The 16,816-nt window shown below is 45.8% G+C and overlaps 1 protein-coding gene across 1 annotated transcript in view; it reads right to left on the minus strand.

Annotated features, from left to right (window-relative positions):
- The window catches only part of WASHC2C (WASH complex subunit 2C), an 87,870-nt gene that overhangs the window by 24,994 nt on the left and 46,060 nt on the right, over positions 1 to 16,816 (minus strand). The window contains exons 20-24 of the mRNA XM_082268900.1: positions 16,455 to 16,563; positions 8,034 to 8,177; positions 6,858 to 7,028; positions 4,687 to 4,818; positions 3,642 to 3,734 (exon numbers count right to left, since the gene is read on the minus strand). Coding sequence (XP_082125026.1) covers positions 3,642 to 3,734; positions 4,687 to 4,818; positions 6,858 to 7,028; positions 8,034 to 8,177; positions 16,455 to 16,563 — 649 coding nt within the window. The remainder of the gene's footprint in view (positions 1 to 3,641; positions 3,735 to 4,686; positions 4,819 to 6,857; positions 7,029 to 8,033; positions 8,178 to 16,454; positions 16,564 to 16,816) is intronic.

A 16,816-nucleotide genomic window follows, 5' to 3' on the forward strand; every position in this document is an offset into this window, starting at 1 on the left:
AGCAACAAGGCCAGTCCGGAGCCATAAGAATGACTGTAATCCCTTTCGCTTCTATCCTGCGAAGAAGTCTCTGCAGCAACTTGAGGAGGAAAGGAATGTATCAGCCGGGGGGGGGGGGGGTGTGTTTGTTCCACTTGAGAAGAATTTCCCTTTGAAGAACCCTCATGTGGAACTGAGCAAAGGGGACCGCCTCGAAGGAGGACACCATCAGTCCCAGTACTCTCATACAGGTCAGAAAGGACGGCCGGTCGGTCGTTGGACATCAACAAACAAACCTCTTACTGGATCTTCTGGAGTTTTTCCGGAGGAAGAAACACCCTGGCAGAGGATGAGTCAGACCCAGATAGACCAGTCTCATGGAAGGGGTCAGAGACGAATTTTGAAGGTTCATGATCCAACGGAACTCCTCCAGAGTACGCATGGTGACCCCCGAGCTTTCCGTCAGCAGTGCGGGGGACTCCGCACGGAGAATCACATCGTCCAGGTAGCCCAGGAAAGATATCCACCAGCGTCCGAACAGTGCCAGGACCGGGGCCAACACTTTTGTGAAGACCCGAGGAGCGGAGGAGAGACCAAAGGTAACGCCACAAACGGATAGTGGTCTTCTCCCACGGGAAAACTGAGAAACCGTTGGTGAGCAGCACAGATTGGAATGTGAAGGTAGGCATCCTTGATGTCTATTGAGGCTAGGAAGTCCCCCTGATGTCGGGAGGCCACCACCATGCGAATAGTTTCCATCTTTAACTTTTGAGCACGCACAAACACATTCTGAGTCTTTAGGTCCAGGATCGGCCGCACCTTGCCCTCCTTCTTGGGAACCGTGTACAGGGTGGAATAAAACCCGTGAAAGCGTTTCGCGTGTGGAACAGACACTATCACTCCTTGCTATAGCAATTCCTGCACTGCCCCATAAAGCGCTCGCAAGCGATCTGGGGATAGGCGGACATTGGAAGGGAAAAACCTGACCGGAGGAAGGGCTAGAAACTTGATCTTGTATCTGGACCGCACAATCTCCCGGACCCATTTGTCCGGGATTGGGGCCAGCCACACGTCCGAGAACCGGCAAAGGCGTCCCCCCCACCCCAGCCACGGGTGAGGGCGCACCATCAGGCCGACAGGGCCTTGTCCGCAGGTCTGGCGGAAATGAACTTCTGTTTCCCTGCCCAGGGACACTTGGAAGCACCCGAGGGAGTCTTGAAGGGCTTAGCCTTATCGGCTGCCTCTGAAGGACAAGAATACTTTCTGTGAGCCGAAAAGGACGGGCCCTGCCTACGGCGAGAGTCCTTACCCCTGGAAGCCTGCGGGAGAAAGGTACTCTTACCCCCCGTAAGGTGTAAGGTACTCTTACACCTTTAATAATGTTGTCCAGGGTAGCCCCAAACAGACGGTCTCCCTTAAAGGGTAGTTCCGTCAAGGCCTTCTTAGAAGCCTGATCCGCAGACCAACACTTTAGCCAGAGCTTACGCTTCATGACCACCGCTGAAAACGACAGACTACCCAAAAGGGAAGCAATGTCCAGTGCAGCATCACAAGCATACTGCAGCGCCTGCACCATCTGGTCCTAGAGTTCCCCAAATTCAGGAGGGACAGGCTGGCCCTCCACATCACGGCGAAGCAAAGGCAGGCCGTAGCGCAGTCCCCGCCATAGCGTACATGTTGCGGGCCACAGCCTCAGCCTTCCTATCCTCTGGGTCCTTAAAGGACGGGGAATCTTCCACTGGAATCACGGTAGCCTTGTTAAATCTGGAGACCGGGGGATCCACCTTAGGTGGCACCAACCACTTCTTCACCAGAGACTCCTCAAAAGAGTAGCGCCTGGTAAACAGCCTAGACACCCCGGAGAACGTGTCCACTGCTCCCATTCTTTGGCGAGTAGGCCAGCAAAATAAGTGGGGAAGGGAAAAAGACTTTTCCACCCTCGGAGGCTTATGGGTGCCGAAGGCAACCCACGTCCCAGGAGCGACGACAGCCGCATCCTCCAATTCTAGGGTTTCGTGCACCGAAATAACCAGTGCGTCCACCCACGCCTTATCCTGTGCAGCAGAAGAGGCAGAAAGCTCATCCTCACTATCAGAGGAGGCACCTCGCAGGGTACCCGACCTGGCCAGGGTACCCGCGTCTGCGGTGGCTGAATCAGACTCAGGGTCCGAAACAGAGGGGAGAGGGGGTCGTTTCTGCGCACCCTGCCCTCTAAAGGCCACCTCCACCCGGGACACAAAAGCTTCCAGGACCGCTGAAATCGCATCAGTAGACAGTTGCGACCTGGGAGGGCCCTGCGGCCTCCGTGAGGGGATCAGGTGGGGACACGTGGTCTGAGGGGTCCATGTTGCACTAATAGGACTCACCAGCAAACTTTGAAAAAAAATTACAGAGAAAAGTTTTTTTTTGTATGAAAAGGGAACATCCCCACAGCGCTCCCGGAGGTCAGGCCCGCAGAGAGAGAGAGAGAGAATAAGCCCCCAGCAACTCACAGTCCTTGGAAAGCAGCAATCTTCAGGTCTGCACGTGTCAGCGGTGGCTCAGAAAAGGAAACCTGAGCCAGAAGCTTCCCGGGCTGAAGAGAGGGGCTCCTCCCCCGAAAAAACGCCTCCAGGCACACCCACGGGCCTTCCCAGCAAAAATCCACCGCAAAATGGCTGAAACCCCCCCCCCCCCCCCAAGAGGGTCGCCTCCATAACTTCAGACAAAGGCTACAACGAAATTGCGGCCCTGCTCAGCAATCAAACCCCCCACGGAGACCCCCAGCCAGCCCTACCACCTCATCCAGCCCTGGAGGGCCCCTCTGGGACTGCCCATAGGCGTAGCCAGAACTTTTTTTTATGCCTAGTGTCTTACTCCTGTAGGGGGCAGTATAACCCTACTGATCTGCATCAGAGGACTGCGTTCACTAATGAACAATAGAGATTTAAATATAAGTTTCAATTGAATTTCTGAAATAAACTAAGTGTCTGATATTATAATTTTTTTGAGATTCACCTGTAGCACTCCTTTAAAATTTCATTATTATTTGTTGATTACTTAAATGGTAAAATCCAAATCTGTACATTTAGAAAACTTCCGTTAATACAAAGCCAGACAGGTTTGTTCTATTTAGAGATATAAGTGACACCCCATAATATATTACAGTAAGGTTTCACTTTCAATCAATTTCTCTGCTGTCAGATCAGGGGGAAGCACACTAAAGATATCAGTATATTCTTTGTTTTCATGCATGCTACAGTGCCTTCCACTACACCCAAACAGACAGATAAAACCCAATTAAAGAAGAACTTTGAAAGCAGTATTAAACATTAAACCAAAAATGTTTTATATTGCAGCTTCCAAATTCTTAGATCTGAAGGCTTCATTCGTTTTGTTTTTTTACACTTTTTTCCCTGTCTTCACCCCCAGTGATCTGGCCAGTAGCACATTCCCTGTATTAGAGTGGAACTGGATGAAGGAGCAAAGAGGGCACATTTGGACAGAAGCATTGTCAGTCCCCAGACTGAAATCGCTCCCCCCAGGGGGAGCAGAGTGTTAGCAGATTTAGATACACTCCAGCCAACACTTTTTAAGCACTTCCAGTAAACAGTTTTGTTCCTTTTGTTTGTCGGTCTTTGTTCATTCATATTAGCTATACTGCACAATGTTAATCTTATTACCGAATGCTTTACAGCACTAAAGAGATCATCTTCATCCTCGTCTCCAAACAATCCTAATCCATCTGGTGGTTTAGCAGCACTTAGTTTCTCAGTCTGTAATATAAAAACCATAAATTAGTAACAGTTATTGCTAATCCAAAAGGGAAATGGCTAAGAAGTGGCCAATAATAATGGGAATCTGCCAACTAAGGTAATCGCAAATTAGGATTTATAAGGATTTGGTCCTAATAATTAATTGTTTACAGATATTACTATTCTATTACTTCGAAAAATTAAAATGAACCTGTCTGGTCCTAAAGCAAACACTGGATATGCATAAATGTAAAAGAAAAATCTTTAGCCTTAAGAAACACTTTAAAAATTTTAATTTTACCTTTACTTTAGTTACCTTTGCCTAGTACCAAAGAATTTCTTCATTAAAAACAGAATTCAAGGATAAACCCAACTAATCTTAAAAATGCTTCCTCCCCCTTCTAACACCTATGCAGACTAAACCTGTGTACTAAAAATGTTTATACTTACTTATTTTTAGACTGCTGTGGTCTGGTTACAGTGGTCTAGAGAATGGACTGGAGTGGGCTGAACATAGGTAAGTATATACATCTTTCTTACATAGATTAGTCAGCGTAGGTGTTAGGAGACAAGGAGGGAACATTTTTAGGACTAGTAAGGATTAGCCTGGAATTCTACTTTAATAGAGTAGAGGAAATAAGGAGTAATAAATCACTAGAGGCTCCAATCAATGATATAACCAGCCAAACAAAATATGTTTTACAAGTAGAACCTGGTGGGACGTGTCAGATCTTATATGTCTAAAATTCTAAAATGTCTAATATGAGTGGGAAACACCCCATATTGGCTACAGCAGACCCAGATACTTAAGCACAGTTTAGGCTTTCTTACAGAACCCCAATTTTAAGTTACATTCATATAGTTATACAACTTAAAATGTATATAATACATAAGAAGAAAGAAAGAAGAAAGAAGAAAAAGTAAACTAAACTTCGGATCCAATTTTAACAGAAATAATAGGATCAGAACTTACAGATTTCTTACTAGTACTGGCAAAGAGGTCTACGTCTGGATCATTATCTTTTTGTAGCTCCTGACTGAAGAGAAGTTCCTCATCTTGGAACACACGTGTACTCCTCGCCTGTGTGTTTTTCTCAGTGGAGACCTAGCAATTAAAAGGAAACGGTGTTACTCAATGTCTTAGGTGTTTACAAGTGTGTTCTTTCTTTCAGCAATGACATCATTAAAGGATCATTAAAGGACATTGCATACAAACATAACAACGTTACAAAAAAGGAACAGATTTGGCACAAATGGAAATGGACAGTACCCGAGTACCTCTCGGCAGCTCATCAGAGTACCCGAGTACCTCTCGGCAGCCCATCAGAGTACCCGAGTACCTCTCGGCAGCCCATCAGAGTACCCGAGTACCTCTCGGCAGCCCATCAGAGTACCCGAGTACCTCTCGGCAGCCCATGCCTCATAGATTATACGTTGGGGTGTCTGCTTTCCAAAATGGGGTATTTTGTGAGCGTTTCCATTGTCCTGGTGCTCCAGGGCCTTCAAAAGTGTGATAGGTAGGAATTAAATTAGATATGTAAATGTATCCTCCTAGAATGCCTGAAGGTGCTACTTGGATGTTGGGCCTCTGTATGTGGCCAGGCTGTGTAAAAGTCTCACACATGTGGTATCACCATACTAAGGAGTAGCAGAATGACTTTTGGGTGTAATTTTGCTATGCACATACTATGTTTTAGAAATATCTTATGAATTGACAACTTGTGTAAAAAAAAAAAAAAAAAATTTCATTTTCTTTCCACATTTTACAAAAACGTATGGAAAAAAAAAATGACATGTTCAAAAGACTCATAATTCCTCAAAGAATATACGTTGGGGTGTTTGATTTCCAAAATGGGGTCATTTTGTGGGTGATACCACTGTCCTTGTGCTCTGGGGCCTTCGAAAATGTGACAGGCCGTTATATGTGTAATTTATGCTCCTAGAACACCAGATGGTGCTCCTTGCACGTTGAGCCTCTATGTGGCCAGGCTGTGAAAAAGTTCACACATGTGGTATCGCCATACTCCGGAGTAGCAGAATGTATTTTGGGGTGTAATTGCAAGTATGCATATGCTGTGTGTGAGGAAAAAAAAAAAAAAAGATATTTCTTTATTTTGCCAAGTATTGTGGGAAAAATTTACAACTTCAAAAAACTCACAATGCATCCTACTAAATACCTAGGAATGTATACTTTCCAAAAATGGGTCATTTGGGGGTATTTGTACTTCCTTGACATTTCAGGGCCTCGAGAAATGAAATAGGCCATCAGGTGTGATCAATTTTTAATGATTGGCAACATAGCTTGTATGTAGACTAACTTTCACACAGACTAAATATCCACTAATTTGGGTTATTTTTACCAAAGAAATGTAGCAGTATAAATTGTGCCCCAAATTTTTGAACAAAAATGACTTTATAATATAAGAATAATTAAAATGTTAAAAAAAAAAAAAAAAACGCGTTTTTTCCCCCCAAAATTTTTGCTCTTTTTTCACTTATATCGCAAAAAATAAAAAACCCAGTGGTGATAAAATACCACTAAAAGAAAGCTCTGTGTGAAAAAAAATGATAAAAATTTAGTTTGGTCACAGTGTTGCATGAGTAATTATCATTCAAAGTAAAAGAGTATTCAAAGCTGAAAATTGATCTGGGCAGGAAGGGGGTGAAAGTGCCCTGTATTGAAGTGGTTAATGCATTCCTTGCATTAGAGTAAAAAATGTTTAGGCATCAGTATCCCCTTACATTTACCTGAGCCGTCATTCCATCTAGTGCTCTGCCCATCTACAGCTATTCTCTCCCTTCACTTCCTGGTCTCACAGGTTTTCCTGAAGCGGAAGAAGCCAATGGCTCCCACTGTTGTCAACCAAAGCCAGTGACGAGGGAGCAGGGCCGAGTCCTGCTGTCTGTGTCAATAAATGCAGACAGCGAGGCTTGAGAGCAAGCCTGCATGACTGCCCACATAGGAATTGGCTTTCTATAGGGACACTCCGAGGGGAATAGCCAGGAGTGCCAGTGGAGGCCCCAAGTGGAGGTTTGAGGTGGCTATGTGTATTTCTATTGCACAGAGTAGCAAGCATAATCCTTTTTTTTTTTTTTTAAAAAAAAAAAAGCTTTACAACCACTTTAAGTGTGAAATGGAGTTACCCTTTCAGAATCTTTCGAAGAAGCACTGGTTGACAGCTGATCTTCCATATCCTCATCATCCCTGTCTCCAAAGAGACTTAGCACATTAGTGCTCTTAGGCTTTGGATGTTTAAGAGTTGGTGGTGTATCTGCAAACAAATCATCGGACTCTTTCACTGAAACTGATTTTACCTACGTAAGGAAATCGAAAAGAAATTTCAGACATAACAGCACTTAAAGTTTACATCAATTTGCAGGAATAAAATATGAGCATTCCTTTTAAGAAAATAGATAAAACTACTGTCAATGTCGAAAAAGCCTATTCGTGGGACCGCCCCACGTAAATATACTGTGGCAGGGCGTGCCTTAAGTGCAAAATCACGTACCTTTTTCCTGGTCTCAAGGGTGCCCGCGCGCCACCGAGGACCCGCTCCCACTGTGATTGGAAACAGCGGGAGCTAATCAGAGAGTCTGGAAGACCCAATGTCCGCCAGTAACTGGGCAATCGTTCGGAGAGGGGCAGAACGGCGGTCTGCCTATATAAACAAGGCAGATCGCCTTTCTGCTAGTAAGGAAGATGAGATCTTGTGTTTCTGCTATGGAGGAAAACAGATCTCGGTCTTCCTACAGTGCAACCATCCCCCACACAGTAAGAAAGCACTCCCAGGGAATACCTTTAATCCATGAATCGACCCTGATGTTAACCCCTTTCCTGCATTTAGTACAGTGACAGTGCATTCATTTTAGCACTGATTACTGTTATCGCGCAAACCAATCAATATACGCTTATTGGGATTTTTTTTATACCAAAAACATGTAGCAGAATACACATTTGCCTAAATTGATGAAGAACTTAGATTTTTTTTACATTTTTTTTATTGGATGTGTTTTATAGCAGAAAGTAAAAAATTTTTTTTTTTTTTTTCCAAAAAATTGTCAGTCTTTTGTTTATAGTGCAAAAAATAAAAACTGCAGAGCATCAAATACCACCCAAAAAAAAAAAAAAAAAGGCTCCATTTGTAGGGGGAAAAAAAAAGGACATCCCGACATTTTATTTGGGTACCGCGCAACTGTCAGTTAAAGTAACGCAGAGCCGTATTGCAAATCATGTCCTGGTCAGGAAAGGGCTTAAACCTTTCGGAGCTGAAGTGGTTAAAGTATTTTGCTTAGCTTTAACATAACTTGAAAACATCTTACAGTATTATCCTTTTGCACTGCAGGTGGCGCTGTATCCTCAAAAGCTGGAACGGGAGCCTTAGACACTGGTGGTTTTTTATGTATGTCATCAAACAAGGATACCTTCTCTGTATCTACTTTCGCAGGAGTTGTTTTTGTATGTTCCTTATACAAGACAATATAGGAAAAAGATCACAAAACACAAAAGTTATGCATATCAACCAAAGTTTTTATTTAGCGGAATTTAATGCATTAAAGCAGGGGTCTTCAAACTATGGCCCTCCAGTTGTTCAGGAACTACAATTCCCATCATGCCTTGTCATGTCTGTGAATGTCAGAGTTTTAAAATGCCTCATGGTTTGTCTAGTTCCGCAACAGCTGGAGGGCTGTAGTTTGAGGATCCCTGCATTAAAGCGTAACTATAGTCGTTTTTTCACATTTCCTTTGTTATGGTCAGGACTAAAAATAACATTTTAATATAAAAAAAATATGGGCATGGCAGTCTACGTCACTGATAACTGAGTTTGTATATCCTCTATGTAGTGTGGGTATTACAGTCCAAAAATAAACCAGTAACATAACCAGCTTCTATTTAAATTGCTTATAGAGTAACTATGAACAAAATAGAGCCAGTAAGGTTGTAAGCTCTACTGGGGACATGGACTGATGTCAATGTTTCACAGCAATAAGGAATATGTTGGTGCTACATAGGCAAATACAACAATAACCAACAAAATCAAATGAAAGCTATTAACAGTTATATGAAGAGTGGTTCATAGGTTTAAAGGATCACTCCTAACTACTTCTAAAATTATATAAACAAATCTTGCGCCACAGACAAAAAAATGGATTTTTGTAAGATCTTACCGTAAAATCCTTTTCTCTTAAGCTCATTGACAGACGTAGTCTTCTTGATTCTCAAGAGCTGGGTTATGTTGTCTCCGCAGGAGTAGGACTAGGCAGAAAGACAAAACGTTCTGGCTCCACCTTAGGGGCAGTCCCTGAGGGTATATCCTCCCTCTCTCTGCTACAGGGAATCAGTTCTGTTTTAAAGCAGTACAGAGAATTTAACCCAACCCAACTCAATGATAGAGGGGCGGGTACTACGTCTGTCAATGAGCTTAAGAGAAAAGGATTTTACGGTAAGATCTTACAAAAATCCATTTTTCTCTATCGCTCATTGACAGACGTAGTCTTCTTGATTCTCAAGAGCTGGGACATCCAGAAGCAGTGCCACAAATGAGGGGTGGGATTGACAAAATCAAATCCAATCTAGAAGGCCCAACCGGTGCCAAACTAGAAGTTTTAAAGGCTCATTATAAACAAAGAATGAGACTAAAGAAAAATTTTCCAACGGAAAAAACCCTCGAGGTAGACCACTGGTCTCCTCAAATTGCGGCCTGCAAAACCTTGCGGCCAAACGAGGCATCAGACGATGCCATTACATCAACTTTATAATGTTTAGTAAAGGTATGCACCGACGACCAGGTAGCCGCCTTGCACACCTGGACCACTGACGCCTGATGGCGAAAGGCCCATGACGCACTAAGTGCCCGAGTGGAGTGCGCCTTAACAGGGAACGGGGGCTCCCGACCCTTAATAGAATAAGCCTGTACTACCGTCTGTCTGATCCATCTGGAAATGGTCGCGGCAGATGCAGGCAACCCCTTTTTGGGTCCATCTGGGATCACAAAAAGTGAATCCGTCTTGCGAAACGAGTCTGTCGTTTTCAAGTATACCCTGATCGCCCGGACCACATCCAAGGAGTGTAAAGCAAACTCCCGAGGATGACTGGGCTTAGGACACAGGGAAGGTAATACAATTTCTTCATTCAGATGAAATTCTGAAACCACTTTTGGTAGGAAGGATGGATTCGGACGAAGAACCACCTTATCTCTATGAACCACCAGATATGGTGAACGACAAGATAATGCGGCCAGTTCTGACACCCTGCGTGCAGAAGTAATAGCCACCAAGAAGGCCACCTTCTGGGACAACGTAGGTAGAGGAATCTCCCTAATATCTTCAAAGGGAGGTTTCTGAAGAACCGACAACACTAAACTAACATCCCAGGGGGGTAACGGCGCGTGCACTGGCGGAGCCAGATGTCGCACCCCCTGGATGAAATTCCGCACCAAGGAATGAGTAGCCAAAGGCTTCTGAAAGAAGATGGCTAATGCTGAGACCTGACCCTTGATAGTACTCAAGGCCAGTTTCTGCTCAACCCCTTGTTGCAGAAAAGCCAATATTCGACTAATCGAATAAGACCGAGGACGGAACCCCAAAGGTTCACACCATGCAATGTAGGACTTCCATGTGCGATGATAAATCTTTCTGGAAGTCGCTTTCCTTGCTTCAACTAGAGTAGGAATAACTGAAGCTGACAAACCTTTGTCCTTCAGCACCTGGGTCTCAATAGCCAGGCCGTTAAAGCCAGCGATCGTAAAGCAGGATGGAAGATCGGTCCCTGAGACAGTAGATCCTCCCTGAGAGGAAGTCTCCACGGGACGTCCGCCACCAGTCTGACCATGTCGGCGTACCAAGCTCGACGAGGCCAGTCCGGAGCTACCAGGATTACTGGAATTCCTTCCTCCTCTATCCTGCGAAGAAGTCTTGGCAGTAACGCGAGAGGAGGGAAGGCATATATTAGCTGGTATTGCCCCCACGGGGCGATCAGTGCGTCTGCGGTTTCTGCTAAAGGATCGCGGGAGCGAGCCTCGAATCTCTGAACTTTCCTGTTGAATCGTGATGCCAACAGATCCACATCCGGGGTGCCCCACCGTAGGCACAACTGGTGGAAAACGTCTGGATGGAGGGACCATTCCCCCTGATCCAGGGTCTGACGGCTGAGATAATCTGCCTGCCAATTCTCCACCCCCGGAATGAACACCGCAGAGATTGCTGGAACAAATCGTTCCGCCCAGCGAAGAATGCAAGCCACTTCTTTGGCCGCTCGGACACTCTTGGTGCCCCCCTGGTGATTGACATAAGCCACGGCCGTGGCATTGTCCGACTGGATCCGAACCGGGCTGCCCTGGAGCTGCTCGGTCCAGTGAATCAGACAAAGTCTGATCGCTCTCAGTTCCAATACATTTATCGGTAACCTGGATTCTTCCGGGGACCAAAGTCCCTGGACAGATAACTGACCGAGAATTCCTCCCCATCCGGATAGACTGGCATCCGTGGTCACTATCGTCCAATATATTGGCAGAAATGACTTTCCCTGGCTGAGCATCGGAGACCGAAGCCACCAGACCAGAGACTCTCTGGTCTGTTTGCTCAATCGGATCCGATTGTCCAGGGATTCCGGATTCCTATTCCATCTGAGAAGAATCTCTTGCTGAAGAATTCGGGTATGGGACTGGGCAAATGGGACTGCTTCGAATGAAGCCACCATCAACCCCAGAACCCTCATGCAAGTCCGAAGGGAAGACCAGCTGTTGGACAGTAACAACTGGACTGCTGATTGAATCTTTCGGAGTTTCCCTACCGGAAGAAAAACTCTTGTCCTGACTGTGTCTAGAATTAGACCCAGATATTCGAGCCTCTGGGTGGGAACCAGAAATGACTTTTGCTGGTTCACCAGCCACCCAAATTCCTGTAAAGAAATCATAGTAATTTCTATGTTTTGTAGCAAGGTCTGAGGAGACTCTGCATGAAGCAGAAGATCGTCTAGGTAACCAAGGATCGATATACCTCTTTGGCGCAGAAGTGCCAACATTGGGGCCAACACCTTTGTGAAGACCCGCGGAGCCGTGGCGAGACCGAAAGGTAACGCCACAAACTGATAGTGGTTCTCCTCTACGGAAAAGCGTAGAAACCGCTGATGTCCTGCGAAAATGGGAATGTGAAGATAGGCGTCCTTGATGTCTATGGACGCTAGGACATCCCCTGGATGCAGGAAGGCTGCTACCGTGCGAATGGACTCCATTCTGAATCTTCTTATGTTGACGAAAGAATTGAGTGCTCTTAAGTCCAGAATTGGACGCACTTTGCCCTCTTTCCTGGGTATTGTAAACAGGTTTGAATAAAACCCTTGAAACCGTTCTGTCCAAGGAACGTGGACTACCACTCCTTGTTGTAGTAAATCTGTGACTGCTCTCCGCAGATCTTCTAAACGATCTGAGGATAGTCGGATATTGGAAGGGAAGAATCGCGCCGGTGGGAGAGATCGAAACTCGATCTTGTACCCTGACCTTATGACTTCGCAAACCCATTTGTCCGGGATTCTGGAAAGCCATGGATCCGGGAACCGGCGAAGACGTCCCCCCACCCCAGTTATGGGTGGGGGCGCACCTTCAGGCTTTGGATGGTTTATCTTCAGGTCTGGAGGGGGCGGGCTTTTGCTTGCCCGACCAACGACCCCTGACGCCTCCTGCAGGAGCTTTGGAGGACTTAGTTTTTTCACCCGCGGGACGAAAAAACCTCTTGTGAGCAGAAAAAGAAGGCCCTCGTCTTTGACGAGTTCCTCTACCTTTAAAATTTTGCGGTAAAAAGGTGCTCTTTCCACCCGTGAGATCCTTAATGATCTCATCTAAGTTGGCTCCAAATAGACGCTCTCCTGAAAAGGGGATATTAGCCAATGCTTTTTTGGAACCTTGGTCGGCTAACCAACCTTTTAGCCACAGTGTACGCCTGAGAACCACTGCTGAGACTGATGCTCGCGCCAATAATGGAGTGGCGTCTAACGCCGCATCACACACAAACTGTAACCCCTGTATCATTTGTTCCAACAAATCTGATACCGCCTGAGGGACCTCTTCTAAGTCCCGGCGTAACCACTTGGTCCATTCAGTTACAGCCTGCGAAACCAGACCAATAGCTATTATAGGTCTGAAAGCTGATCCAATCAAGGAAAACATGGTGCGAGACATAGCTTCTATCTTGCGATCCACTGGATCCTTAAAAGACGGAGCGTCTTCTAAAGGAATAACCGTGGCTTTATTCAATCTAGCAATTGGTGAATCCACCACAGGTGGTTCTGTCCATTTCTTAATGAGGGTTTCCTCAAACGGATAACGCCTGTCAATGCGTTTAGAAATAGTAAAAGTGCGTTTTGGCAGACGCCATTCTTCTTCGATTGGATTGCCAAAACATTTGGGCAATGGAAAAACCTTCGCCACTTTGATGCGTTTTTTAGTCCCAAAAGGGATTTCAGTTTCAGCTATTTCCGATGGAATACCCTGTAACCTTAAGGTCTCTTGAACAGATACAATGAGTGCGTTTACCAACGCTTCCTCTCGGGCTATGGCGGATGCCGAAACATCCTCCTCACTGTCTGAAGAGACAGGACCCGAGACACCAATCCCAGATGAAGTACCTGCAACTGCAGAAATAGGCTCAGAGTCTGAATCCGAGGTTTCAGATAATAAGGGGTTAGGCGGGGGTCGCTTTCTTGCGCCCTGTCCCTGACAAGCCACTTCCACCCGGGACACAAAAGTTTCCATAATAGCTGACAATGATTCAATTGTCAATGGGGTGCTGGAGGATCCCGCAGACCCCTCGAGGGGATCCGGAGGAGATACATGAGTGGCAGGGTCCATGTTAATACAGGACACCTTTGCCAGCAAAACAAAAAAACTTTTTTTTTTTTTTTTTTTGTGTGTCTCCCCCTAGCGCAATAGCGCCCCTCAGAGTACCTGCTTCTCGATCCCACAGAGAGAGAGAGGGACCCCCAAGGCTCACCAACCGATGCAGTGCAGTTTCCAACCAACTGCAGTCAGCGTCTGTCTTACACAGACTGGAAGGAGCTGTTTGCTTTTTCCCGGGTAGAAGGCGTGGCTCCACCCCCTGTGTACGCCTTCCGGCGTTCCCAGCTCTCCACGAGGTAGCTGGGCTCACAAAACATGGCCGCCCCCATAGAAGAGACATAAGACTCCAAAAACATGGCGGCCGGCGTGACCTGAGGACATACATGCATTCGGTCTACGGCAAAATGGCGGCGGACCGCCAAAATCGTTTTCCCAGCACATCCACCTGCATCTCTGCTAAGAGGCGATATATGGATCTACAGAAGATACACTACACATAAGGTAGGATTATACCACCTATGTCTGCTGTAATGTTACAGTCTGCTGGGTAGAGTGTTAGCTCTTAAACCAAGTCCACTTCCCACAAACACATGCTGTATTACAAGGGGGACTTGTAAGTATCAGATATATACTGACCATATATGGAGGGGCCCATAATACATACTGCCTCATAACGAGGAAAAAAGGGAACGTTTACTCACCATACCGAACCGACAGGCACCCTCTCTTCACAATACCCTCTCTACCGGGGTGGGGGTTTGTGGACCACTCCGGACGCCTTGACTCTCTGGTACCTGGCGTCCAAGCGAGACTTTTAACTCGCAAAGTCAGTCCCTTCACTGGGACTCCGTCGCGGCCGACCCAGCGCGGAGCTCTGGTCTGCACGCGCTCGTAGGCAGAAACCGGGGTGACCACTGGATCTCAACATCCAGCCCGTCGCCCGGCCCCGCATACTTACTTGAATATGTCGCGGCCGACCAAGCGCAATGCCATGGTCTGCGCGCGCTCGTAGGCCGGCTGGGGTGACCACAAGTGTCGCCCAGTCCGGCATTTTTTGCTTGAAGATCTCACAGGAAAAAACACTGGAGAAAACTACCTAAAAAAATGTCTTTTTCTTAAAGAAAAAAAGTCTTGCCAGGACCAAAAGATCCCAGCAAGGAACTTAGGTCCTTACTCCTGACTAGACAGAAAAAAACTGATTCCCTGTAGCAGAGAGAGGGAGGATATACCCTCAGGGACTGCCCCTAAGGTGGAGCCAGAACGTTTTGTCTTTCTGCCTAGTCCTACTCCTGCGGAGACAACATAACCCAGCTCTTGAGAATCAAGAAGACTACGTCTGTCAATGAGCGATAGAGAAACGGGTGTAGCAGCAGTTGCTATAACCTTTTATGGATAGTAATGAAAAACAACTATGCAACCGCTTAACTAATTCAGACTTTGTTGTATGTTACATGCATAACATATAACAAGGTCTGAATTAGTTAAGTGCAGTTGCCTAGTTTTTTTATCAGCTTGAGACGTCTGCTACATATTTATGGTTGAGTAGGGTATTCCATTATCCATGCTAATGTACTCCATTATCAATGTGGATTGTAGTCCACGTTAGTGCTAAACCGATTTAGGGCCATTTCACAAGGGCGGTCTGATCAGGCCCGTCTGTCAGTTTTTCAGGTGGACCTTACAGTCTCCCCTATGGAGCGGCGGATATCAGCGGATACACATCCGCTGCTATCTGATCCTATCCTGCCCACAAAATCCAGATGGATGGTGGATTGGACAGGATCAGATACAAACGGACAAGCAGTCCATTTCCATCCAATTTCCCCACAGAGGACAACAGGACTGTGTCTGTGTCCACTCTGCACAGCATGGCGTACAGGACCTACCATCTGCCTGCTCAGTGGAGATTAGTGGAGCGATCCCCTGCTGAGCAAGCGGAGGCGCCTATGTGAAAGGGGCCTCAAAGTGATTGTAAAGTCAGAAGGTTTTATATCCTAATGCATTAAGATAAAAAGCCTTCTGTGTGAAGCAGTCCCCCCCTCAAATACTTACCTGAGCCCCATCTAGATTCAGCGATTTTGGAGGAGTGTCTCGGCTGCACAGGACTCCCCTCCTCATTGGCTGAAACAGGAGCATGGCGGCATTGGCTCCCGCTGCTATCAAAGTCAGCCAGCCAATGAGGAAAGGAAGGGGGCTGGACCAGACCACAACTCTGTATCTGCATGGACACTGGGAGCTGTGGCTCAGCTCTGGTGCCCCCACAGCAAGCCGTTTGCTGTGGGGGCACTCAACAGGAAGGAGGGGCAAAGAGAGCCGGAGATGAGGAGGATCTCAGCTGCTCTGTGCAAAACCACTGCACAGGGAATGGAAGTATGACATGTTTGGTGTTTTTAACTTTAGTATCCCTTTAAGGTGTTTTTTTTTCTTCAAAAACCTTCCATGCAAAAAGTTATGAAGGGCAGCGAAATGAATACAGTTAAGTGGTAATGGCAGGAAATAAGTAACATATAAAGACTTCCAGGAGGTATAGACTGGACTTTTATTGTTCAATTTGTGATTGAAAGATCAATGGCCTTAAAGCATTGGTGAGACAAAAGCATTAAAATCCACGGGGACCATGTTAAAACGAAAAAAAAAAACAGGTTAATATACTTTGTTTTGCTAATTTGCTTCTAGGTCATTTTACATAATCTTTGATTGACCGCTGAATTCATTGTTATAGGAAAAGCATGTCAGGGCTTTTAGTTAAGCAAGGAATTGGACCTCTCAATGGGAGTCAGTAACAGGTAGCGTCGTCCTGCATTAATATATCTTTTCTGTGGTTCTCACAGCAATTCCCAATTCAGCCATGTAATTTCCTGTAGAGAAAAAGAAAATACAGTTCCTTTTATCCCTGCTGCCTGTCACTTACCAAAGTTTGGCCTGTGGATTTAGCGGAGCTGCCTGCTGATGAAAATAAAGGCTCTTCACTGTTTTCGTCGTCCTCAAACAACAGAGAAACCCGCTGATGCTTCTTCTGGCTAGAACATATATTATGTTATTTTGCACCGCACAGCTTTAGTTCCAATCAGAAGTTTTTTTGTAACAAAAAAAAGTGCAAAAGCAGCAAGATGTTTTTGTAGAAAATATTTGCATAGTAGCCAGAGAGTGCTATATTCACCTTCTATCCCATGTCAGGATACTCCAATTTGGCTTAACACGGTACAATCTGATCATATTACACAACTGTTGGTAAACTCAACTAGATTGTACAAAAACCTGTCTGACTACCTA

The sequence above is a fragment of the Pelophylax lessonae genome, assembly GCF_965119305.1.
Source record: "Pelophylax lessonae genome assembly, chromosome: 9".
Lineage (NCBI taxonomy): Eukaryota > Metazoa > Chordata > Amphibia > Anura > Ranidae > Pelophylax > Pelophylax lessonae.